Source organism: Apium graveolens, chromosome 3 (genome assembly GCF_009905375.1).
Source record: "Apium graveolens cultivar Ventura chromosome 3, ASM990537v1, whole genome shotgun sequence".
NCBI lineage: Eukaryota > Viridiplantae > Streptophyta > Magnoliopsida > Apiales > Apiaceae > Apium > Apium graveolens.
This window is the reverse complement of record NC_133649.1, coordinates 36,141,905-36,168,889: the sequence shown is the minus strand read 5'-3', so window position 1 is coordinate 36,168,889 and position 26,985 is coordinate 36,141,905. Positions and strand designations below refer to the sequence as shown.

The 26,985-nt window shown below is 37.1% G+C and overlaps 1 protein-coding gene and 1 pseudogene across 1 annotated transcript; one reads left to right on the top strand and one right to left on the bottom strand.

Moving 5' to 3' along the window:
* Window positions 1-1,916: 1,916 nt before the first annotated feature.
* LOC141712123 (uncharacterized) lies at window positions 1,917-23,708 on the top strand. Its single transcript, XM_074514928.1, has 5 exons — window positions 1,917-2,052; window positions 15,927-16,070; window positions 16,166-16,351; window positions 16,852-16,976; window positions 23,273-23,708. Exons 1-5 carry the CDS (start codon window positions 1,927-1,929, stop codon window positions 23,496-23,498), a joined length of 807 nt encoding a protein of 268 aa, XP_074371029.1. The 5' UTR covers window positions 1,917-1,926; the 3' UTR covers window positions 23,499-23,708.
* Window positions 23,709-25,063: 1,355 nt separating this feature from the next.
* Window positions 25,064-26,516, bottom strand: LOC141714105 (DNA-(apurinic or apyrimidinic site) endonuclease, chloroplastic-like; annotated as a pseudogene).
* Between the last annotated feature and the right edge of the window lie 469 nt (window positions 26,517-26,985).

Below are 26,985 nucleotides of genomic sequence, written 5' to 3'. Positions count from 1 at the left end.
CACAGAGAGACGTCCTCACACATAAAACTATTCACTTATGCTGATATATTGTTATATACTTAATATTTAACTGAGAGAGAAAATGTCATTTTTTTGAATATTCGGATTATTTGCATTTTCGCTGTATACATAGACCAACAGACTGAGTAATAATAATCAAGCTAAAAATAATCAGCAATTTGAATATATTATAGTTTCAAAGTTGTTTAGAGTAGATAATAATTTAAAATCTGATATAGTGTATCTTTTTATTATAAGTTAAAACCAATATCCAATTATATTTAGATAAAACCAGTAGTTAATTTTAAAATGTACAAATGTCAACACCTAATATTGTTTTCCAAATGTAATTATACGTGAGAAGCCTTAAGGCAGTGTTTTGGTAAAACGTGTTCAACACAAAAAACAATTTTAATAATATCGGTTGCTACCATTCAAGTCTCACCTTCCCAGAGAACCCCATCGTGAATTGGGTCAAGATAACTTAAAGATTCAATCTTTAGCGACCCATTAAATTTACAACCTTATCTCAAAAATAAAGTGGATCTGGTAAAAAAATTTAATGGGGTGCTCATTTTCTGGACTGAACTCATTCTATGATGCAGTTAATGAGGTTGTTGACGTTTGGATCAATGAAATAGATTCAGAATTGTAAGGCAGCTTGGTGAAGGTGGATTTGCTTTTGTTTATCTGTTAAGGATTGTTAGCACTGATGCTTCTTCTGCTGATGGTGTTGCCAAGAAATTCAAGACCCTTCTCATGTTTCTGGTTATTTCTTCTCTTTATATTTCTTTTTCTGAAAGTTTGATTTTTTTTCATGTAATTCTTGATGTTTTTTTTTTTGATAATTGATTAGATAATGTTGTTTTTCAACTCTTGATTTTTGAATAGTTTGTGTTTGTTCAGTTAAGTGCGGGTTTTTTTAGTTTTTGATCAATTCGATGGTTGTCGGTGGAGCTCATTTTAGTGACAAAAGATCGAATTTTTTGGTGTTATACATGAGCTTGGAAAATTGGTTTTTTTACTGGTTTTGGTAAACTGTAATGAGTGAACTTGCATTTACTTGTTCGTTGACTGATTACTTTTTATTGAATTATATCTTTGGTTTGGTCTTCTATTACTGAGTTTGGGCATCAGGGTATTGGTGATGGTGTGAAGACAGGTCGTGTCATTTTAACTGCAAATTTACTAGGCAAATTTGAGTTCCGAGCATGACTGAGATTAATGGACAATACTGTTGCAATTTTTTTTTAGTATAGATTGATTACCTTATATTCTATGTTTGTTTAATTATAACACGCACAGATATACCAGTCAATGAGCTGAAAAAATATAACAGCTACGTTGCGCGTTGCGATCTTGGGAACTTGGGATTATGATCCTTATGAAACAACCACTCTTCCCCTTCATAACAAAGATATTGGGATGACAAGACTGTAAAAGGATATGTGTATGTGAGTGATTAAGATTTTACATATATGTAGGGAGGGGTATTGATCTGATAAATAATTATGTCTAGAAATCGGAGCTTTAGAGTGTAAAAGTGTAATGTTCTCTAAAATTTCATCTTATCACGTGCTCAATGGTTGGACTTTTTGTTTGTGTAGGCGGATGATTTCATCCAGTGTCTTCAAATCTTATGTCTCTTGTGTCTTATAGAGTAGAGATTGTGATTTGCATTTGAGGATTATATGGTATACGAACACTGTTTGCAGCTTTCTTTTAATTAGTCTCTATGCACTATAAGTGTGACTGTCCTGTGTTGTGTGTCTCGATCATAGATGTAATCTGACAAACAGTATCTCGAAATATATATGTTATATGGCTGTTGAGACTTGAGAAGCTGGAAGATAAACATGACAGTTTGAAACCTTTTTTTACTGATTTGGGCGTTGCTTTTTTGTGCAGATTGATGGAACTTATGCAATGAAAAAAGTTCTAATCCAGAACAGCGAACAATTAGAATTGGTGAGGGAGGAGATTCGTGTTTCATCTCTTTTTAGCCACTCAAATCTTCTTCCTCTCCTCGATCATGCTATCATCTCAGTGAAGGTACGTTATTTTTTTGTATGTTCGTCTGATTATCATTTTACAGCATCAGACATGCTGAGGAGCAAAATTGAAAATAGTCCCTGATTATGGTCTCTGTAAACAACGTGGCTTAAGATATTTAGCAATAAAAACATGGCTTAAGATATTTAGCAACAAAAAGAAAAAAAAAAACATGGCCTTGACAATTGACATACTATTTCATGCAACACAAAAATCATGAAGTGTCCTGAAAGAAGTACCCAAAATATGCTTACAATATCACTTCTATTCATTTCAAACTATTATAGCAAGCTACACTAATGTATGAAAACCAAATTCTGTTTAACTTAGGTGTATTTTACGCGGTAGCTTTTTTGATCAACTATAATGGATACTATCTCATGAAAGAGACTTATAAGTTATAACCATTGAATAGTATGTTAGGTCACACTTTCACTGTAGAGGGGTGAATACAGTGTTTATTACAATCAATCAAACTTCAAGAACTTATGTAACAGAAACAAACTTTATTTAAACAATAAACTCTGTTACAATCTGGAACTGTTATCTCTCAGTGATGAACAAAATATCACGAGAGCTGCTAGGGTTATAATAAATAATATTCTCGATAATGATAACACTATAGTGTAAACCCTATGTCTGTGTTTATATACTACACAGTTACAAGATAATCGCTAATTGATATGGAATATAATTCTGCTTCCTAAAATATATCAATCAGATATCTTCTATTCCAAGTATTCCATTCTTCACGGAATTCCTTCTTCATGCATATCTCTTCTTATGTTTATCTTGATCTTCTTAACTTTAATCAGCTACTGTCCTTATCTGATCGTCCTTCAGCACCTTAAGTTCTGATATCTATCTCCTGATAACATAAGTAATGATATCCCTTAAGTTCTGACTTCCAGTATAAGTACTGATCAGTTAAGTACTAATTTGTTCTGTTCAAATAAGATCTGAAATCTAAACATAAAACATATTAGCCATGACATTATCAAATATATCTAACAATCTCCCCCAACTTGTAAATTAACAAAATATACAAGTTTAACAGATATTTGATGATGTCAAAAACATTAAGTACAAATGCATGAGAAATAGACAAGATAACTACAACTTACAGTCCTTAAAGTTTTTACCAATTCAACTTCTGATAACAACTTCAATCTGTATAAATATCAGAATTTAAGCAGTTGTAGATCTTCGACTTGGCTTCATCATTTTCTGATCTCTCTGATGTCAGGAGTTGTTCTGAGATAATTCTTCAACAAACATTTCTCAGCATATCTGAGTTCATCAATCATTCTCCGTTTGACATCTTTAAGCTCTGCAGTATCTTCACCAGTTTGAAATATTGCAGCTCTGAGATCATTAATCTTTGCTTTTCTCAACTCCCGATCTAGTCTTATGACATAAGCTTTATTAGACTCTAGATTGAATTCAAGCCCCTTAATACCAAGATATGTTCTGATCTGTGCAGTATTAGGCTTCATATCAACAATATCACCATTGTGATTTCTGTACTTTGGAACATATCTGCTGTCAGACTTAACAGAATAAAGTCTTTTCTGTCTCTGAATCTGTTCCTTTAAGTAGTTTGCAGCAGTCTCTGTTATTCTGTCATCCACTTGAAGTAAGAATAATACATGCTCCAATTCTTCAAAATACTTCAATGGAATGGCATTTTGTCTTATATGATAAACCCTACCATCTGTCATGAAATACAACATGATGTATTCTTTCAAGTAGGTATGGTAAACCATCTGTACAGATTCTAGTTGATTCAATCTCTCAGGAGTTGCTCCAATACCTGGTTCACTCAAGGAAGTTGGATCATCGGTAGTGTTGTGTACTCTTCTTTCATCAGCACTTCCCAATCCAGTTTTATCTCTAGCTTCTTTTCCAGTAACTACTCTTGCTTCAAAACCACTTGAAGTAGTCTTCAAAGATTGAGTCTGTTTTGCTTTAGTGAATCCTGGTAGGAGTGCTTTAGATTTATTTTCTGATATCAAGTTAACTTGAGCACTGTCAGAGGTTACTTGCTTCTTCTGAATATCAGAACTTACAATTTCTTGACTCTGAACAACTTGAGCCATGTCAGAGGTTGTTTTAAGAACTTTTCTTGAAGTCAGAGCAAGATTATCTTTTCCATCAGTAATTTCTTCTTCCTCAGGAGGTACATAAGGCTTGATAGGTTCACCAACCTTTTCTTTACCCTTGGATCTTGGATCTATCTGTGGTTGTGATCTAGCCAAAGTTTCTTCAGTATGTATCCTTTCTTTGATCACAATGCCTTTAGGTTTTGAAGTAACTTTTTACCAGAAGCTTCAGATTTAGATGTGACTTTCTCTGATTTAAGTCTGGCTTCTTCTTCCTTTAAACTTTCCAAGTCCATCCCTGGATTTTCTTGAAGAAATAACTGTCTTGACATTTCCTCATCAAGATCTAGAAGTTCATCAGAACTTATCCTTTTACCAGCAGCAGAACTTATTCTTTTCCCAGTATCAGAACTTGTTCTGTGACTAGCTTGTCTTGATGTAAACCTTCTACCTTGACTATGACCACCACCCATTCCAGAGTTTCCTTGGTCATCTTTTCCATCATCCTTTCCTTGCAGTGACTTGTTGGTTTTGCATTTGGACTTAATTACCTTCTCCCCCTTTTTGGCATCAGCAGGTAATAAAAGAGAGATAAGTAGTTCCACTGAGGTCTGGATTTCAGTAAGTTGCGATTGCTGAAAGCTTGATTTGTCAGAATTTGATCAATCTGAGCTTGTTGCTTCTCTTGAGTTTTCTCAATATAAGCAACTCTGTCAATGGTAGGTTGGAAGAACTTTTTCTTATCAAGTTTCCAAACTTGTTCCTGTTTAATAAAGTTCTCCTGAATCTTGTGTAGCTCTGCATGAGTGTTGGAATGAAGACCTTGTAGATGTTTAGTACTCAATGCAGTGACTCTAAGCTGGATTTTAAAATCATCAGAATGTAACATTTCATCAGCTTTAGTCAAGTGCTCAGCAAGATGTAAAGCATTTGGAACACATGAAACTGAGTTCCATTCCTTAGTCCACTCCTGACCTGCAGGAGTTTCACTCCAAGGTACTGGTGCATCCCTGATAACAAACTCCTTTAGCAGTTCAGACTTAGGAGGAGTATGTCCTGAAGGACCTGCTTCATCAGCATCTACAGTTGTAGCAGCTTCACCAGTATCTCCAACATTTGCAGCATCAGAACTTAAAGAATCAGTATCTTCTGATAAGACAACTGTATGAGTAGCAATGGAGGCTTCAACATCCTCTAATTGCTGATCTGATACTAAGTTCTGATCAACAGTCATATCCTGATGCTCACCTAAAATCTGATCATCATCTTGATGCAGAGAAGGTGTTAGTGATAACTCAGGAGTTTGAACAGCATCAGTAACAGGTGTTGTGGAAGGATTATTTGCTTTTGGAGCTTCTAAGAAAAGTATTTCAGGCACAACCAAGTTCTGAATATCAATTTCAGCACTTGTGCCTGGATCAACAAGAGATATAGAAGGTGAATTAGCCTTGTCAGATACAGGTTCCTGAGATGGAGTTGATGGAGAAGAAGTGACTGGAGCAAATTCCTTGTCTTGTGAGATCAGAGATTCCTGATCCCCTTCCTTAGCTGCTTCCTCCTCATCATCTGAAACTGGCCTCTGTGCCCTCTGTTTCTTGTACTTCCTTGTTGATTTGGATTCCTTGGGAGTTGCAGGAACCGTCATACGTCTAAGCCTCTTGAGAAGCCTAGAACCCCCAATTGCAGAATCCTTCTGAGAAGTTGCCTTCTCAGCTTCATCTATCATAGGTTCTGAAGAGGGAATCTGATCCTCAGAATCTGATTCATCTCTCAAAGTAATCCTCCTCTTCTTCTGAGATGTTTGAGGAACAGTCTTTGTTCTCTTTGGCTTAGAGGATGTAGGCTTCACAGTAGGTGCTGAAGAAGAAGGTTGAGCAGTCTGTGAAGTGGAGAGATAGGATTTGAGATAAGTTCTGAGGGTAGGTTGAGTAGAATGAGAGGTAGGGACTGAGGTTAATGGATTTTGGTTATGGTGAGTTGGTTGAACATTTGAGTAAACAGATTTGTAAGTAGCAGGATCAGCATTTACCAGAATCTGTTTCACAGACTGAGGAATCTGTAATTGTCTCACCATTGATTTCTTTGTGTCAGCATTTATCAGGTCGTTAAAGTACCTTTTTGCAACCTTAAAAGGTGGGGTTTGAGTGCTGACTAACTGAGGTTCAGCAGTACAATACGTATAAATAAGTTGACAGAATCTAGCAAAATAAACAACATCTCGATCCTCTGTCATCCTATCCCCAATAAAACCAATTATTCCAGTTGCAAAATCAAAATGAGTTTGATGGATAATAGCATACCCGATGTGCTGACTCAGAATTGGGATGGCATCAAAATTTGAACACTTGTTGCCAAAAGCCTTGGTGATGCAATCGAAGAAGAAACTCCATTCTCTTCTGATATTAGCCCGTTTCAACTGTCCAAGTTTCGTCAGACTCTTTTCATATCCCAAATCAGTCATTAACCCCCGAAGGTCTGATTCCTCTGGTATAGAGAATGTACAATCTTCTGGAAGATGTAATGCTCTTCGTACTGTACCAGGAGTGACTACATAGGAAGAATCACCCACTTGGAAGATAATACTGGGAGTTCCTCGTTTACCACCATCATCATAAACTCCAGTCCTCCAGAACCGCAGAACTTGTTGACTTGAAAATAATTCAGGCTGAGTTAAGGCGTACCCAACCTCACTATGTGCAAGAAGATCTTGCACAAAATGCAATTCAGATGGAGCTTCAGCATGATCAAGAATTGCAGCATAGTTGTTTGGAACAAACTTTGCTCCATCAATGATTAAATCCTTTGGTGCCATGTGAAAAAATATTGAAATTCAAGTATGCCTGTTAGGTGTGTGAGATAATGTCTGTATGAAAAACCAACGTGAGAAAGAATGAGAAAGAGAGTAAAAGTAAGAAGAGAGATAAAGTATAAAGAAAGTAAAAAATTAAAGAAATCTTCTCTCTGTTGTTCTTATACTCGAAGAAAAATGTTACCGTTGGACACCTGTCAGACATGCAGTAATAACGGATAGTTACTGGGCTCGAGAAAACAGGAATGATTACTTATCCAGTTGCCTTGATTCAAGGAAAAACCATTTCAGTTATCAAGAGACACAGGTTTAATTCAAAATTGAAACCGTTAGCACTGATTGAATTGTTTTTCACTGCAACATTAATATTCTGAAAATGAATCATGTTAAAAATGACCGAGATAATTTCGATGAATAAGTGCTGACAAAGAATCAGAACTTAAATAAAGACAAAATTTAAATGGTCATCAGAATATCAAGCAGGATTTAACAACACAGATAAAATAACTCAGAGACAAAATCTTGAAGTAAAAACAGTTTTCATTAATATATCAAGTCAATACATATATGAAATAGAAATTACATCAATACAAGATTTTCCCTAAGCTTCTAATCCTAACGTCAACAGCTTTAGTCCTAGCTAAGAAGCCTGACAAAGCTGAGGATGAAGAAGAACAGGAAGAAGACAAGATTAAGTCATCCTCCTCTTCCTATCTTCGACAAACAAGATAGCGAGTCGAATGATTCGCTCTTGCTGACGAATAGCTTCCCGCCTTTCCTCCTCCAGGCGCTCCAGATGGCGATGGTAATCCATCTCGAAGAATAGAAGGTGAGCCAGCACCTCCTGTGGGACAGAGTCCCAGATCTCCTCAGGAATGACTGTTATATGCCACTCCTGCTGCCACTCGGCACAACTGAGCTCCATTGTGAAGGTTTGTGTGTTCAAAAACATGTTGTATCGAACCATTGTGTTTTTGATAGAAGAAGGAGGATAAGTGTGTGAGAAGAATGTGATGGAAAGACTGATGTGAAGTGGTTGCATATATAGGCAAGAGAATGCCAAGAGACACAAAGATATTGAATGCAGACAGGTAGAATTAATTCTACCTCGTCTCCCTAGACCTTGAAAAAGAATAACAGTCATTGGAAAAGGAATGTGCACATGTAACAAGAGTGATCTGTTCAAGGACGAGTGCCATTATGTTTTAACCATAGACTATTAATCTTCCACTTCAACATTTCGAAATTAATCTGAGACTGTTACCAAATTTTACTCACAGATAAGTCAAGTAAAGGGTTAGACTGAAAAATCAGAACTTAGACCTATACCAGAACTTAACAGTCATCAGAACATAATGTCTTAACTCGAACAAGGAATATCTATCTTAGTAAATACTCATACAAGTTCGTAGTTATGAACGTCAGAACTTAATCATCAGAACGTGTAACTAGAACTTGTCCTCAGAATTTGTGCAAAAGTGACACAATGACTGTTGATCTAAAATAACATAGACCACCACAGAAATTTCATCATTCATATGGAGTGATGTGTGTGTGCATTAAGCTAAATAACAGACAAAGAGTAAAGTCTGATCTACTTCAGTACATCTTAGAAATAAGTCATAATTAAAATTTTGCTAAAGAGCTGCCATTATCCTGAAACCTACTGATAAATGAGTTCATGCATGAGTTCACCTCTACTGTTTTTGTGCTAATTTTATGCATCTTTTGAAATTCTATTTTACAGAGGCTTCTCAGTGTAAGTGAGTCACGACTGTTTATCAGAATTTATGCTATTATCAGAGTATTTCTCCAGTAATCATAGAGTCTGAAAAGTCACCAAGAAAATATTTTGCTTTTCTAATGCATATTTACTTAATACCAGCAATGCATTTGGGTCGTCCCTTTCACATTTTTACTCTAGATCTCAAAGGAGTACCTGATATTATTCTTTGATTATTGTTCTTCTTCTTTTGATAAGTGAGGTTTATCAGCACTTAGTTCATTCAGCAGTTTTACTAGAATCAGAACTTAAACAGATGAGTAGCATTATTCTAATTTGTGACTTAGTAATAAGATATACAAAATAAACTTAACTAAGCTCAGTTATCAGAATTTGCTTGTGTCATAAGATTTCCACAGAAATAATTACTTCTTTCATGGGATCATTTGTTTATTGAAGACTAGTAGGTCAGTATCTAGCACAGTTATCCTCATAGGATTGAATAGTTACTGAAACAGACATATCACTTATCAGAGTTTAGAAACATATATCAGACAACAGTCAGTACTTAAAGACATTTATCAATTAATGCACAGAATATACAAAGAGATTAATTCTGTAAATACTGATCATAAAGTCTGATAACATAGAACAAGTTTAAGCAGATTTAGAGAAAGAACCTGAAATCATAGTAAGTTCATTTACCAATTTTGAAAAGGTAGCTTCACACAGTGGTTTTGTGAAGATATCTGCTACTTGTTGATCTGTGGGAACAAAATGCAATTCCACTGTACCTTCATCCACATGTTCCCTGATGAAATGGTACCTGATGCTGATGTGCTTTGTCATAGAGTGTTGAACTGGATTACCTGTCATAGCAATAGCACTTTGATTATCACAGTAAATAGGGATTTTGAAATACGTTAACCCATAATCTAGTAACTGATTCTTCATCCAGAGAATCTGTGCACAGCAGCTTCCTGCAGCAATATACTCTGCTTCTGCAGTTGATGTGGAAATTGACTTTTGTTTCTTGCTATACCAAGAAACCAACATGCCTCCAAGAAATTGGCAGCTACCACTTGTGCTTTTCCTGTCAATTTTGCAACCTGCAAAATCTGCATCTGAGTAACCTATTAATTTAAAATCTGATTCTCTAGGATACCATAATCCTAGATCAGCTGTTCCTTTAAGATACTTAAAGATTCTTTTTACAGCTGTTAAGTGAGGTTCTCTTGGATCTGCTTGAAATCTTGCACAAAGACAGGTAGCAAACATGATATCTGGTCTACTAGCAGTTAGATAGAGAAGTGAGCCAATCATACCTCTGTAATCAGTAATATCTACTGAATTACCAGTATCCTTATCCAGTTTTGTTGCAGTGGCCATGGGAGTGGATGCACTTGAACAGTCTTGCATTCCAAATTTTTTCAGCAAGTTTCTGGTGTACTTAGATTGACAAATAAAAGTTCCTTCTTCACTCTGCTTGACTTGAAGGCCCAGAAAATAACTAAGTTCTCCCATCATACTCATCTGATATCTTGACTGCATTAGGTTGGCAAACTTTTTGCAAAGTTTGTCATTTGGAGACCCAAAAATAATATCATCAACATAAATCTGGATCAAAAGTAAGTCCTTGCCATGGTTGAGATAGAACAATATTTTGTCAATAGTTCCTCTGTTGAATCCACTTTCCAGAAGAAACTGAGCTAAAGTCTCATACCATGCTCTAGGAGCTTGCTTAAGTCCATAAAGTGCTTTATCAAGCCTGTAGACATAATCTGGATGTTTGGAATCTACAAAGCCTGGAGGTTGTTCAACATATACTTCCTCTTCCAATTCTCCATTGAGAAAAGCACTTTTCACATCCATTTGAAAGACAGTAAACTTTTTGTGAGCAGCATAAGCCATGAATATCCTTATGGCTTCTAACCTAGCAACTGGAGCAAATGTTTCATCATAGTCAATTCCCTCCTGTTGAGAATATCCTTTTGCAACCAGCCTTCCCTTGTTCCTTACAATTATGCCATCACTGTCAGTTTTGTTTCTGAATACCCACTTTGTACCAACAACCGATCTATTCTTGGGTCTTGGCACTAAGGTCCAGACTTTGTTTCTTTCAAATTCATTCAACTCTTCCTGCATTGCTTGCACCCTATCAGCATCTTGAAGAGCTTCTTCCACTTTCTTTGGCTCAGACTGAGAGAGAAAAGAATTGTAAAGACATTCATTCGAAGTACCTGTTCTAGTTCTGACACCTGCCTCAGGATTTCCAATTATTAAATCAGGTGTATGTGATTTTGTCCACTTCCTTGCAGATGGAAGATTTTCTCTAGAACTGGATGCTCCCCCATGATTCATGCTGTCTTCGGTTTCATTTTCTGATACTCCCCCTGAAACTATGCTCTCTGAGTTGGATCCTTCAGTATTTAGATTTTCAGCACTGTCAGTACTTGGCTTATCAGAACTTGACGAATCAGAATTTGAAGAGCCAGATGTATGTTCTGATGCTTCTTGAGATGTGATAATATCTTGAGTATGCTCCCCCTGCATTGGTGCATCTTCCTTTGACGTAGTCACTACAGTTTCAATAACATCAGAGTTTAATCCATCAGAATTTACAGTATCAGGACTTAGACTGTCAGGACTTGAGGTATCAGAATATGAATCTTCATTTTCAAATCTCAGCTTATCATGATCAATGCAATCTTCAAGTCCAGTGATCTTCTTGTCATCAAAAGAGACATTGATAGATTCCATGACCACTTTTGTTCTCAAATTATAGACTCTGAAGGCTTTTGTAGAAAGTGGATATCCTACAAAAATTCCCTCATCAGCTTTTAGATCAAACTTGGATAGCTGTTCAGGATGAGTCTTGAGAACAAAACACTTACATCCAAATACATGAAAGTATTTGAGATTTGGCTTTTTGTTCTTCACCATCTCATATGGTGTTTTTCCATGCTTGTTAATGAGTGTTGCATTTTGAGTAAAACAAGCAGTCTGCACAGCTTCAGCCCAGAAATAGGTTGGAAGCTTTGCTTCTTCAAGCATTGTTCGTGCAGCTTCAATTAGAGTTCTATTCTTCCTTTCAACAACTCCATTTTGTTGTGGAGTTCCAGGAGCAGAAAATTCCTCCTTTATTCCATGATTTTTGCAGAACTCTTCCATTATCAAATTCTTGAATTCAGTGCCATTATCACTCCTCAAAATTTTCACAGAATCTTTGCTCAATTTATCCAGATGTTTGACATGATCAATCAGGATAGATGCAGTTTCATTTTTTGTGTGCAAGAAATACACCCATGTGTATCTGGTGAACTCATCTATTATGACCAACGCATATTTCTTCTTTGCAATAGACATGACATTCACTGGACCAAATAGATCAACATGAAGTAGATAATAAGGCTCAAGAATTGATGATTCAGTCTTGCTCTTGAACGAAGATTTTCTTTGTTTAGCCTTCTGACATGAGTCACAAAGACCATCAGGAACAAACACTGATTTTGGTAGTCCTCTCACAAGATCTTTCTTGATCAGTTCATTTATCTTGTTGAAGTTTAAATGAGAGAGTTTCTTGTGCCAATTCCAGCTTTCTTCAGTTGAGGCTCTACTCACTAAACAGATTGCAGAACCATCAGAACTTGTTGAAAGCTTAGCTTCATAAATGTTACCACGCCTGAATCCCTTCAGAACAATTTTTCCTTTAGATTTACTAACTATTTCACAATGTTCTGCAAAGAAATCAACATGATAACCTCTGTCACAGATTTGACTTATACTCAGTAAGTTGTGTTTAAGTCCTGAGACCAGAGCTACATCTTTAATAATGACATTCCCAAGATTGATATTGCCATATCCCAAAGTTTTTCCAATGTTGCCATCTCCATAAGAAACACTTGGGCCAGCTTTCTCCACAAAGTCTGATAGCAGGGCCTTATTTCCAGTCATATGTCCTGAACATCCACTGTCCAGAACTAAAATATTTTTCCTGTTGCCCTGCAATCAAAAAGACCACTAATTATTAGTTTTAAGGACCCAGACTTGCTTGGATCCTTTGGCCTTTTTAGGTTTGTTAACATTTGCAGCGGATTTAACATCAGATTTTATGTTAACAGTTTTCTTATCAGAACTTATACTAGAAGGAACAACAGAAACTTTCTTTAAAGAAGGTTTTATTTGATAATAATCATAGTACAAACTATGATATTCCTTACAAGTATAAATGGAATGCCATAAACTACCACAATGAAAACAAGGATTTTGTGGTTTGTATCTAACAGACTGACTCTTAACTCCTGACTTTGTAGATAAGGAGTTAATATTCTTATTCTTCCTGCAAAAAGAAGCCAGATGGTTAGAACTTCCACAGTTATGACATGCTTTCCTAGGAGCATCAGGAACAGATTTATAGTTATTGCTTTTATTCACACCTTCCTTTCCATTCCTGTTTTTCCTAGGTGATTTTACCTTGTTTGCATTCTTAACATCTTTCAGCTTATGCTTAAGCTGCTTCTTTGTCATTAAGCCTATGTTAACTTCAGCTGTCTTTTCCTGTTTTAGTTTGTCAGAAGCTAATTCCTTTTTAACTTCTGATTTCTCATTTTCGGATTTTTCAGTTACAAACTTAACAGGTTTTAACTTCGGCTTTTGCTTATCAACAGGCTTAATTTCTACAGTTCCTTTTTTTATTTTCTCCATAGCCTAAGCCCTCTTTCCAGTTTCCACTGCTTAGCAAATTTTGAGTTGTTTTGCCAGAGTTAGTCCAAGTTCTGATAATCTCTCTCTCCTTTTCTAACTCAGTTTTTAGAGATTCATTCATTTTTAGCACTTCATCCCTAACATAAAAAGCATCATCTCTATCCTGCTGAGTTTGATGAAACATGACTAACTCTTTTTCTAAGAAATCATTTCTTTTCCTAAAAGCAAGATTTTCAGAAGTTAATCTTTTACATGTTAAAGTTTGATCTCTATAACTAACAAACATGGTTTTAAGATATCTTCTCAACTCATTAATATCATCAGTATGAAAAGCATAAGTAGTCTGAGGTACCTTTGTTTCAGCAGCTTCAGAACTGCTCTCAGAACTTGATTTATCAGCATTTGCCATCAATGCATAGTTCTCCTCACTTTCAGAGTCTGAGGTGTCTGTCCAGCTTTTCTGCTTTGTGACAAGAGCTTTGCCTTTGTCATTCTTGGTCTTCTTGCAATCAGGAGATATGTGGCCTTTCTCACCACAATTATAACATTTAACATTAGCGTAATCTCCTCTGTCAGACTTTCCTCCTCTTCCTTCAGATCTTCTGAAATTCTTCTTATCAGAACTTATGCCTTTCCTGGAAAACTTCTTTCCCTTCCTGAACTTCCTGTATGCAATCTTTGTGATTCCTTTCACCATAAGAGCACACAGCTTCATCATCTCCTCATCAGCATCAGTTTCAGGCAAGCTTTCAGAATCTGAGTCATCATCACTCTCAGAACTTGATGACTCAGTATCAGATTTTATGATAAGAGCTTTACCCTTATCTTTCTTTGAGGAAGGTGGTTTGGGGGATTCCTCTTCAACCTTGAGAGCAACTGTCCTTGACTTTCCTCCTTTCCTCTTGCTTCTTTGTTCCATCTCAAGTTCATGAGTCTTGAGCATTCCATAGATTTCATCAAGAGTTGTTTCATCAAGATTGTAGTTGTCTCTTATTGTTGTTGCCTTCAAATCCCAACATTCAGGAAGAGCTAACAGGAATTTGAGGTTTGTATCTTCAAGATCATACTCCTTATTTACTAATGACAAGTCATTCAAGAGTTTGACAAATCTATCATATACATCAGTCAATGACTCATTAGTCCTAGAGTCAAAGTGTTCATACTCTTGAGTGAGTATTGTCTTCCTGTTCTTCTTAACTGTTTCAGTTCCTTGACACCTTGTCTCCAGTGCATCCCATATCTCCTTAGCAGTCTTGCAGTTGATTACCCTGTTTGACATTACATTATCAATGGCACTATGCAATAAGTGACGTACCTTTGCATCCTTAGCAATAGATGCTATATCTTCAGCAGTGTAATCATTCTTTTCCTTTGGTACGGTCATTGCTGCTTCACCTGCAACTACAACAGCGAACTTGGTAGGTTTGTGAGGCCCTTCCTTGATTCTATCAAGGTATTCTGGATCTGTTGCTTCCAGAAACATGGTCATCCTTACCTTCCATATGGGATATTCAGATGGTCTCAATATGGGAACTCTGATAGTCTCATATCGACTCTGAGTTGATGTCTTTGATGATTCCTCAGTTTTGGTAGGCTTAGTTGGAGTTTCTGTGTCAGACATGATTGTGTTTGGATCTTTAACTGTATGTGTGTTAACAGATAGCTCTGATACCACTTGTTAGGTCACACTTTCACTGTAGAGGGGGTGAATACAGTGTTTATTACAATCAAATCAAACTTCAAGAACTTATGTAACAGAAAACAAACTTTATTTAAACAATAAACTCTGTTACAATCTGGAACTGTTATCTCTCAGTGATGAACAAAATATCATGAGAGCTGCTAGGGTTATAATAAATAATATTCTCGATAATGATAACACTCATAGTGTAAACCCTATGTCTGTGTTTATATACTACACAGTTACAAGATAATCGCTAATTGATATGGAATATAATTCTGCTTCCTAAAATATATCAATCAGATATCTTCTATTCCAAGTATTCCATTCTTCACGGAATTCCTTCTTCATGCATATCTCTTCTTATGTTTATCTTGATCTTCTTAACTTTAATCAGCTACTGTCCTTATCTGATCGTCCTTCAGCACTTAAGTTCTGATATCTATCTCCTGATAACATAAGTACTGATATCCCTTAAGTTCTGACTTCCAGTATAAGTACTGATCAGTTAAGTACTAATTTGTTCTGTTCAAATAAGATCTGAAATCTAAACATAAAACATATTAGCCATGACATTATCAAATATATCTAACATAGTAAAGAATAGTTTTTATTAATCTCAAAAAATCATTAACTTAAATTATAACACCACTTAATGATGTGTCTCTTCATATGCATCATGCAAAATGAATAATCCGATTTTAGAATTGTAGCTACTTTGTGCATGTTGGAAGTTGCCTCCTCTTGTCATGCTAACTTGTACATGACTTGTATACTTGTTTGGGAAGTGGAAAGGAGGCAAACCTTTTATTTCAAAATCATTTTTTAGAAATGATAACATGTTTTACTGTCTAGGCCACACCAGAACAAGCTTGGACACATGAAGCATACTTGTTGTTTCCAGTGCACTTGGATGGAACACTACTGGACAACGCTAAAGTGATGAAATCTAAGAAAGAGTTCTTCCCTACATCGGATGTTCTTGAAATTTTTCGACAGGTAGATATAGCTTTTGATTTGTCCTTTCATACGAATTTGTTGCATTTGCATTAATGTGCCAGATTCATCTCATTGTGAAAAAAATTGGTGTGCAGCTTTGTGCAGGACTCAAGCATATGCACAATCTTGATCCTCCATACGCACACAATGATGTCAAGCCCGGTAATGTTCTTTTAACACATAGGAAAGGTCAGCCACCTCTTGCGATATTGATGGATTTTGGAAGTGCTCGTCCTGCAAGAAAGCAAATTCGATCTCGTTCAGAGGCATTACAGTTACAGGTATGCACTATTTAGTATATTTTGTTTGCTATATTGCTTCTGGACTTTCATGTTTTCTGCTGGGTTAATTTTATTGAGCATATTAAATGCATTATGCTGTCTAACTTTACTCTTGTTCAAGCTTGAGTGGCTTTTGGCCTTAAGTTAAATTTCATGAAATACAGCGCTGCTTTTGCCAATTCTAGCACAAGATTAAAGCAGATGAAAAAACTTACAAAATTTTAACTGTGTTACTATAAGTACAAATATGATCCTTAACAAAAAGAATGTATGTCTTATTTATTTATAAACATAAAAAGTTGAGTGCAGCATTGATGTGAATGCTTAGGTAAATAGGTGACAAGGATTTGTATACAAATCTGTTTTCCCCATGATCATTGAACCCGGTCAATGGTCCAATCGTGGTAGCATATTTGTTCCAACCTGATAGATCAGAATATTCGTAGCTTGCTGTTTTGTTAAAAGTGATCCTGATTGGTTTCTTTCATTTTCATACATAGGAATGGGCATCTGAGCATTGCTCTGCACCTTTTCGAGCTCCAGAGTTATGGGATTGCCCTAGCCATGCAGATATTGATGAAAGAACTGACGTCTGGTCACTGGGTTGCACTCTGTATGCTATAATGTAAGGCCCCCACCAACTTTTTGCGTAAATAATAGTTTGTGAATTTTAGGTTTGCAGGTTTTGTCATCTCATTCAAATCATATGATGCTTTATAATGCATGCACACAACATTATGTATGAATAGGATATACAAGCTTTCCTGTGTATGCCTTTCACATGATTTTTCATTCATGTACTTGGTAAAATAAGTACTTGGGGTATACAAGTCCTCTAGGTAATATTTTATACAAGTTTTTGTGTTTATATTAGTACTCGGAATTTGCTTCTCTTCCCTTATCTTTTCGAAGAACTTCTCTGGCCATCTACTCTACTGATGTATATGTTGCCAAGTTTATGTTAGGCCTCCTACGCACATTACTTACGCTAGACGTAAGAAACAATAATAATTGTCTAGATCTGGAAGGGGGGAATTGTTATTGAACAATTATATTGAGAGTGATTTTGGGAACTAATTACTTAGTGGAAGCTAGTTAATTAGTTGGCCTTTAGTTACGAATCAATTACAGATTAGGATAGGAGTGATTTATGGAGTAATTTACTTTCCAATTCCTTACAGATTTGGAAGGAGGATTTTCTGGAGTTAATTAAGGTTCAGATTTGAGGACTGGGAATGGGTTGTTGTTTGAGTATAAATAGAGAAGTATTTTACATGGTTAAGGAGGAAGAAAGAGTGTTTGAAAGGTATTAGTGTGGAGAGTGAGTGATCTCTCGAATATCACTTAGTTCTGCGTGCCTTTTTTATCAATAAAAGAATCCGTTCATAGTTATAATTTCTTGACAACATATATATATAATATAATTAAAGAGCAGGCCGGGACTGGTCCTAACAGTGGTATCAGAGCATCTCCGTTCTTGGGAAAATGGCAGGTGCAAAACAAGTTGAAAATCGAGTTGAAGACTTAGAAAAGAAATTTGAAGCATTACAAGCAGAATTTCAGAAGCTGGATATTGAAAAAATTCAAAATGACATTCCTTTTCTTAAAGAAAGTATGACCATACTTACAAAAATGGATAGCTATAGTCATGAGGCTACTGGACGATCTACCCTTGTCCTTGAGAATTCGCAGTAACAGCAAAATAAATCAGGAGCGGTATTGGATTCTTTACCTCGACGACTGGAATTGCCTGTGTTTGAAGGAGAGAATCCCGAAGGTTGGCTGTTTCGTGCAGAACGATACTTTGAGCTTAATAACATGTCCTCCACGGAGAAACTCCGATCTGCAGTGGTCTGTTTGGAAGGTGATGCTTTATCATGGTACTATTATGAGGAAGGTCGGCGTCCTTTTCGCAGCTGGGAGGAATTCAAATTACAACTGTTGGAGCGATTCCAACTTACACAAGTGGGTGCTCTTCATGACCAACTATTCTCTCTGCAACAAACAACAACCGTACGGGAATACCGTCGCCAATTTGAGGTACTTTCTGCCCCTTTAAAAGAATTATCAAAGTCGGTGTTGGAAAGCGTTTTTAGAAAAGGGCTTCAACCAGACATAAGGGCTGAATTGAGACTAATGGAGCCTCTGGGGTTGTCCAAGATGATGCGTACTGCCCAACAAATTGAGGATAAAAATACAGCCATACGACATTTCCAAGGTGGATCAATTATTTTTAAGGGACAGGCTGTCCAGAAACATTCTAGTCCAGCAGGGACTAATTTTTCTCGGAATGTTGTTCGACTACCTTCCACCGGGCCTCCCTCTAGCACATCAGTCCAGCTTTCTGCTAAAGCAGCAACTACTTCAAAGTTTAGACGATTAACTGAAGCTGAAATGCAAGACAAGAAAGAAAAGGGTCTTTGTTTTCGCTGTGATGAAAAGTTTGGTCCCGGACATCGCTGCAAGAATAGGGAATTACAGGTTCTGTGGGTAAATGAAGATGAACTTGTTGATCACGGGTCCCAAGAGCAAGAAGAAGAAGCTATGACGACAGACTTATCTACGAAGATTGACCCGTCCTCTATGGAGCTTTCTCTTTCCTCGTTGGTAGGACTTTCTGCTCCATACACCATGAAAGTTCGTGGCAGGATCAGTGAGCGAGAAGTTATCGTTTTTATTGATTCTGGAGTATCACATAATTTTATTTCTTCATCACTGGTGGCTGAATTAGAGCTACCTTTATCACCCACTAAAGACTTTGGAGTCTCATTGGGTACAGGAGAGGAAATCAAATCTGTTGGAATATGTCGACAAGTATGTTTAAATCTTCCTGAGTTATTGCTGATTTTTTTCCGCTTCAGCTAGGAAATTCTGAGGTGATATTAGGGTACCAATGGCTGGCTTCCTTGGGTGAATCGCACATGAATTGGGCTGCTTCAACTATGAAATTTTCCATTGGTGGTGTGCGGGTTCAATTGCGTGGTGATCCTGCCTTATGCAAAGCTCAAGTTTCACTGCGTACTATGATGCGGACTGTGCAACATGGTGGGCAAGGAATTCTCTTAGAATTGGGACAAATTACTCATAAAGATGCAAGAGACGAGGTCTTTATTCCAGCAACCCCGGTGCCTACTGCAGTTTCTGTTCTAATAAAGGAGTTCAATGATATTTTTGAGATGCCCTTGGGCCTACCTCCAAGCAGGAAAAAGGATCATGCTATTGTTCTTAAAGAAGCCACGTCGCCCATCTCAGTCCGACCTTATCGATATCCACAGATTCAAAAAAATGAGATAGAACGCTTAGTGACTGAAATGCTTGCTGCTGGTATTATTCAGCCAAGTGTAAGTCCTTTTTCCAGTCCAGTGTTGCTGGTTCGAAAGAAAGATGGCAGTTGGCGCTTTTGCGTAGATTATCGGGCCCTAAATCAAGCTACTGTGCCAGACAAATTTCCAATACCTGTCATTGAGGAATTATTGGATGAGCTACACGGGGCTTCCGTTTTTAGCAAGATAGATCTTAAATCGGGGTATCACCAAATACATGTTCGAACCAAGGATATCCCGAAAACTGCATTTCGTACTCATGAAGGACATTATGAGTTTCTCGTAATGCCGTTTGGTGTTACAAATGGGCCCTCCACTTTCCAGTCCTTAATGAATGAGGTTTTTCGTGAATATCTCCGAAAATTTGTTTTGGTTTTCTTCGATGATATCCTTGTTACAGCCCAACAGTAGAAACCCACTTGTATCATTTACAGTGTGTTTTTTCAGCCTTGCGTGCTCATAAACTTTATGCTAATTCGAAGAAGTGTGTTTTTGCACAAACAAGAATTGAGTATCTAGGGCATATAATTGACGGGACAGGTGTATCAGCAGACCCTTCCAAAATTCAGGCCATGGTTGACTGGTCACAACCCAAAACACTTCGAGCCTTGCGTGGTTTTCTCGGTTTGACGGGTTATTATCGCCGTTTTGTGAAAGATTATAGTAAAATTGCCTGGCATTTGACTCAACAGCTTAAAAAAGATGCATTTGGATGGAATGAAGAGGCCACATCAGCTTTTCAACAGCTTAAGGAGGCCATGATCAACTTACCGGTGCTTGCATTACCTGATTTCTCTAAGAAATTTGTGATCGAAAGTGATGCATCAGGTTTTGGGTTAGGGGCTGTTCTTATGCAAGAAGACCGTCCTATTGCCTTTTACAGCCACAAACTTAGCTCAGGTGCGCGTGCCAAGTCAGTTTATGAACGTGAGTTGATGGCAATTGTTTTCGCCATTAAGAAGTGGCGTCCGTACCTTATCGGTCGACGTTTCACAGTGCGTACTGATCAGCACAGTTTGAAATTTCTACTCGACCAACGAGTGGTTGAGGATGAGCATCAAAAATGGCTGTTGAAGCTAATGAGTTATGATTTTGAAATTCAATACAAGCCTGGGAAAACTAATAATGCTGCAGATGCCCTTTCAAGAATGCCGGATGAGGTTTCCTTGGCAGCCCTTTCAGCTGCAATTATTCTGGATTTTTCTGAGCTACAAGAGCAAGTTGATGATGACCCATTTCTCTCTAATATCAAGCAATGTGTACAAAAAGATCCAAATTATTATCCTGCTTATTCATTAGTTGGAGGTCATCTACGGCACAATGGTAGGCTGGTTTTACCATCTAAATCTCCTTACATCTCTTTATTACTACAGGAATATCATTGTGGGGTGGTTGGAGGACATGCTGGGATTCGCCGCACTTATCAGCGCTTGTCTGCAGAATTTTACTGGAAGGGAATTAAACGTTCTGTCCAGAATTTTGTGGCTGCCTGTGACATTTGCCAACGTAGCAAGCATGAAGCTATGTCTCCTGCTGGCCTTCTACAGCCATTACCGATTCCAAATCAGGTATGGGAAGATATTACTATGGATTTTATCGAGGGATTACCTAAATCTCAAGGATATGATTCTATACTAGTGGTAGTGGATCGATTAACGAAATATTCCCACTTTATTCCACTAAAGCATCCCTTTTCAGCCCCCTCAGTAGCCACTATATTTGTTCGTGAAAAGTCCGCTTACATGGTGTACCACGTAGCATTATTTCAGATAGAGATAAAATTTTCATGAGCCTCTTTTGGCGGGAGTTGTTTACTTTGCAAGGATCTGAGCTATGGCGTAGTTCTGCTTACCATCCACAAACGGATGGTCAATCGGAAATTGTCAATAAGGGTTTGGAAACATATTTGCGTTGCTTTTCTATGGATAAACCCTCTCGTTGGTGGACTTGGTTAACATGGGCTGAATATAGCTACAACACTTCTTGTCACACATCTGCTGGTATGTCACCGTTTAAGGCCCTTTATGGTCGTGATCCTCCTCCATTGGTACTGTATGAGTTAGGCTCTGCTGCAAATATGGAAGTCGACAAACAGTTGCGTGAGCGTGATGCCATATTAGCAGAATTGAAGGCTCATTTGCTTCGTGCTCAGCAAAAAATGAAGCAAACTGCAGATTCTAAACGCCGTGAGGTTACGTTTGCACTTGGTGACTTTGTTTATGTCAAGTTGCAACCTTATCGGCAACAGTCCCTTGCTCGCAAACCTAATGAAAAGTTTGGCACCCGGATTTTATGGTCCTTTTGAGATACTTCAGCAAATTGGTCAGGTTGCGTACCGACTCAAGTTACCTTCGACATCCAAGATTCACGATGTTTTTCATGTCTCTAAGCTAAAGAAAGCAGTCGGCAAACACACAGCTTTTTCAACTATTCCTGGTAACCTTTCTCCTAATATGGAGTTACTGGTAGAACCATTAGAAGTGCGTAGTGTTCGTTCATCCGATCAGACTGGACAGGCAGGTACAGAAAGGCAGGTACAGAAGTAAGATTCCTGGGAACAATTTGAGGTCATCTTGGAACAATTTCCTCAATTCAACCTTGAGGACAAGGTTCGAGTTTGGGTGGCGGGTAATGTTAGGCCTCCTACGCACATTACTTACGCTAGACTAGACGTAAGAAACAATAATAATTGTCTAGATCTGGAAGGGGGGAATTGTTATTGAACAATTATATTGAGAGTGATTTTTGGGAACTAATTACTTGGTGGAAGCTAGTTAATTAGTTGGCCTTTAGTTACGAATCAATTACATATTAGGAAGTAATATTAGGATAGGAGTGATTTATGGAGTAATTTACTTTCCAATTCATTACAGATTTGGAAGGAGGATTTTCTGGAGTTAATTAAGGTTCAGATTTGAGGACTGGGAATGGGTTGTTGTTTGAGTATAAATAGAGAAGTATTTTACATTGTTAAGGAGGAAGAAAGAGTGTTTGAAGGGTATTAGTGTGGAGAGTGAGTGATCTCTCGAATATCACTTAGTTCTGTGTGCCTTTTTTATCAATAAAAGAATCCGTTCATAGTTATAATTTCTTGACAACATATATATATATATATATATATAATATAATTAAAGAGCAGGCCGGGACTGGTCCTAACAGTTTAATTACAACCCATCTTAAACTACAGAGCACTATAAAGTGCAAAATACATCATATAAATATACAAGATATGGTGAATATAAATATAAGATTCATAAAAGAATTTTAATGTGAAGATATATATGCGATTCACCTGTTTTGTAGTTTGTTGGCTAATGCTATATATGTATATTACATGTTCAGCTCCTATATTATGCAATGTGGACATGGATTATTATATAAACTCTCATGTGTCGATCTGTAAAATGTATTTGTAGACTGTAAATACACAATATACACACCTTCTAGATTGTTTTTTTAATGAGTAATGGGTCTTATCTGAGCTGGGTTATCTTTGTACCTGTGGAGTAGTGCGTCTTATACTGGTTTGGGATATCGTATAGAAGTGGTATACATCTCAAGTACAATGGAACTTTAATGTATTATGAGCATTTTGCAGGTATGGTGTTTCTCCCTTTGAGTATGCACTTGATGAATCTGGAGGAAGCCTTCAGTTAGCAATTATAAATGCTCAGGTAAAGTGGCCAGCTGGGCCTAATCCTCCATATCCAGAGGCGCTTCATCAGTTCGTTACGTGGATGCTCCAGCCCCAAGGCACAGTTCGACCAAGGATAGATGATATCATCATTCATATTGACAAATTAGTCGCAAAATTTTCTAATTGACGGATAGATAAATTAGAAGTGCTTGCATTAGTTTACAGTTTCATCGTCAAATATCACTTTACAAATGATGGGGGAAACAATGTTAGTTGACATGTGGATGATAAACTATCTGCAGATATCTATTATATCTGTCGTTGTTTGTTGTGGGTGTAGTTTTTGGCTTCTTTACATCTTATAAATTTTATTCAACTACTTGGTTTTGATTTCTTATTTTACCTATTTGGATACGTATGTACTCCCTCCGTCCCTCCCAATTGTTATCGAATCTGGGAGAGTGTTTAGCACACATTTTAAGATGAAGAGAAATTATAATTCTTTAACTTTTTTTAAAAATTTTATTTTTCTGAATAAAAGTTTAAACATTCTATTTTTATAAAAAGATTTTTTTTTTAATAAAGTTATAGAACTATATTTTCTATTATTTTAAAATGAGTGGCGGACAATCTCCCAGAAACGATTATAATTGGGAGGGACGGAGGGAGTAATAATTAAATATACATGTTTCACCACGAACAGAGTGAACTCCTAATTAAATATACATGCTTCACCACTAACAGAGTGAACTCCTAGGTTTTGACCCATCAATATAAACCATTTAAATGCAGTAGAAAGGGAAAGGTCCCAAAATATTTACCCAGATGTACTAATGGTAGCAAGTTGGGGCAGCATTGTCTCAGCACACGTTATGATAAATATTCTTTCGTGTAGCATTGGTTTCAAGATATTAACACTAATTTCCGTGAGTTTGGTGCATTTTGATTGGTAGAGTTGTAAATGCAGGGGCGTCCATTAATATTTATGATTAGAGGACCAATCAAAATGCACCAAACTCATGGGAGTTAGTGCTTATTTTTAGAAAACCCGTACTAAGAATGAGGTATGCAGGATTTATATTAACGTTGTTTAAATGGAGCGACTCGGAAGAGAACAGTTTTAAGGGCTTTAATGTAAGGGCTCAAAGTTCAGGGGCCTAATGAAACACTGCATCTGTTGACTGTTCTAGATATGTTTTGCATAAAACAACATTCATGACCCTCTGTATATAACTTGATGACCAAGTTTAGTAGCTTTCAGAGGAAGATTCAGGCCCTGATAAAATACCCTGCCTTTATATTTGTGGGACATTTAAGTCACTCAGGCACTCCTCACAGTTTGCTTACTCAGATTTTCCTCTGTTTTAGCTCTGTTTTGGTTGATCTAGATTCTTACTCTACTAAAATGGAAAGGAAGGCCAGTGCTCTGAAGAAGAAAAAACAAGACTCTTCACCAAGGAGAGGACAGATCAAGAAAAAGATATATACTATTATCTTTAAACACACTCTCACGGTTGTGCCTCGTCGATGTCAGCCTGTCAGGTATGTCTTGCATGAAGATAAAGAAGGGTGACTTGAAGGGCTCTTAGCTTAAATTCTTCAACCCCAAGATGAATTCCAGTTTTGTAATTTGTTTCATTAACTGTCTTTTATATATGTAAATTGGATTGTTTTCATGACTGGGGTTGTTACTTGTTTGTATAACATCTGCCCAACGGGCCTCTCATGAGTCATGATGTGTCCTGAGATTTTGTGGCAGTGGTTGGTGATGAATTAGTCGATGATGTATGTTAGCTTATTCGTGTTTCTTAGTAAGACTTGATGTATAATGTAATTCGTGTTGTCTTGTGACTTTTACTCGTTTGTCTCTAATGTATTATGTGAAGTAGATTTCTTAAATCAATGGAATGCCTCAAGAAAATAAAGAACAATCGAGACATAAATGGTTTTCTTTTCTTTATTCGTCAAAAAAAGACTCATAAGTTTGCATTCATAGCGTATTCAAGTCGGCCTGTGTCAGATCAACCAAACAAAATTCAGCACAGAAAAGGCATTCAAATCTAATTCTGCAGATTTGCAGATATGATATGATGTTTCTAATGTTTTGAATACAGTACCTACACAGATATGATATGATTTTGTAATGCTACTAGAGTGTAAGAATGAGGCCAATTGGAGTATGATCACTAGCATCAACATCTGGGAGAATATACGAGTCATAAACCTTGTCCACAATGGACTTAGAAACAAGGAAGTAATCCAAGCGCCATCCTTTATTTGTGTCGCGTCCTTGGTTCCAACCCCAGAAAGTATAGCCAACAACACGACGATGTTGATGCCTAAAAGTGTCAACAAAGCCTTTGTTCAGAAAGTTGGTTTTAAATGACTGCCTTTCTTCCAAAGTAAAACCAGCTTTTCTTTTACTTCCATCAGGGTTATGAATATCAATATTTTCATACGCACAGTTGAGATCTCCAGTCAAGACGACAGGTTTTGGCCTTCTCTAGTTGTTTCACGAATTTACTCAGACAAGGATCCCACTCTGTAACTCTGTATGTATGTCAACCTTTGCAGACACCTTCCTGCATTTGGAACATATCCGCATACTAAAATCAAAGTATCAAACTCTAGTGTCACAAGACGTCCTTCACTATCATGTTTCGATATGCCAAGGCCATATCTAACAGATAGTGGCTTTATCCTCGATATAATTGCAGTACCAGAATAGGCAAACGATGTGGAGAAGTTACATGCCCAGAAACTATGTTGATATCCATCAAGAAGAGAGCGTTTAATTGCATCGACATCTTTTTCATGTAATTTGGTTTCTTGCAAGCACAACACATCAAAGTCCTCCCTTTCCGCAAGTTGCACCAAAGAATCTCCTCGCGATTTGAGTAAATCTTTTAAGCCATTGACATTCCAAGACAGACATCATCTTAACATGCGGCTGCTTCCACCGAGGAATAAAAGTCCAGGGCTCATCGTAATATTGGTTGACGTGTGTAAGATCAGCCATCTTAGAATCGAGTTCACTAATTGCTTTTGCCTTGTTAGACGATATTGATGTTTTTTTGTCACCAAGAAACTCCTCATGACTTACACCTTCTTTACCCCGTTTAGGCACATAAATCACTGAGTTAACTTTAACCTTCCATTCCAAATTCTCGTTTGAACAATTTGGCTTCGTTTTCGACGATGACATGGCTATGCTTCGGAATGCTGCTACAATTCTTTAAGTGAATTTCGACACTGCAGCAAAAAAGAACCTAGCTAATATTACGAGGGAGGGGCTGGAACACAAATTATCGCGAGGAATGGATGACAATGTTTGTACTTAAATAGGGTTATTAAGGCGGTGGCCGTGCTAATTACAATTTACAAGTTCCAAAATTTGTACAATTTAGGATTTGTTTAACTGCTGACTGGCTAGCTAGGGGTTATTTATTACTGGACCAGAGGGGGATTTAAGACATCTTGAAGGGGTGTTTGGTTCAACAATTGTGGGTATGAGATATTGGGTTAAAATGGATAAAACATATACCATTGGTTAATTTTTTTTGTTTTAAAACCCATTCCTGAAACCCTGAAACCCATGAGTTATGGGGTTTAGAAACCCATGTGAAGAGGTGGGTATGATTATGAACTAAATCAAACTCTTGGTATCATTTTCA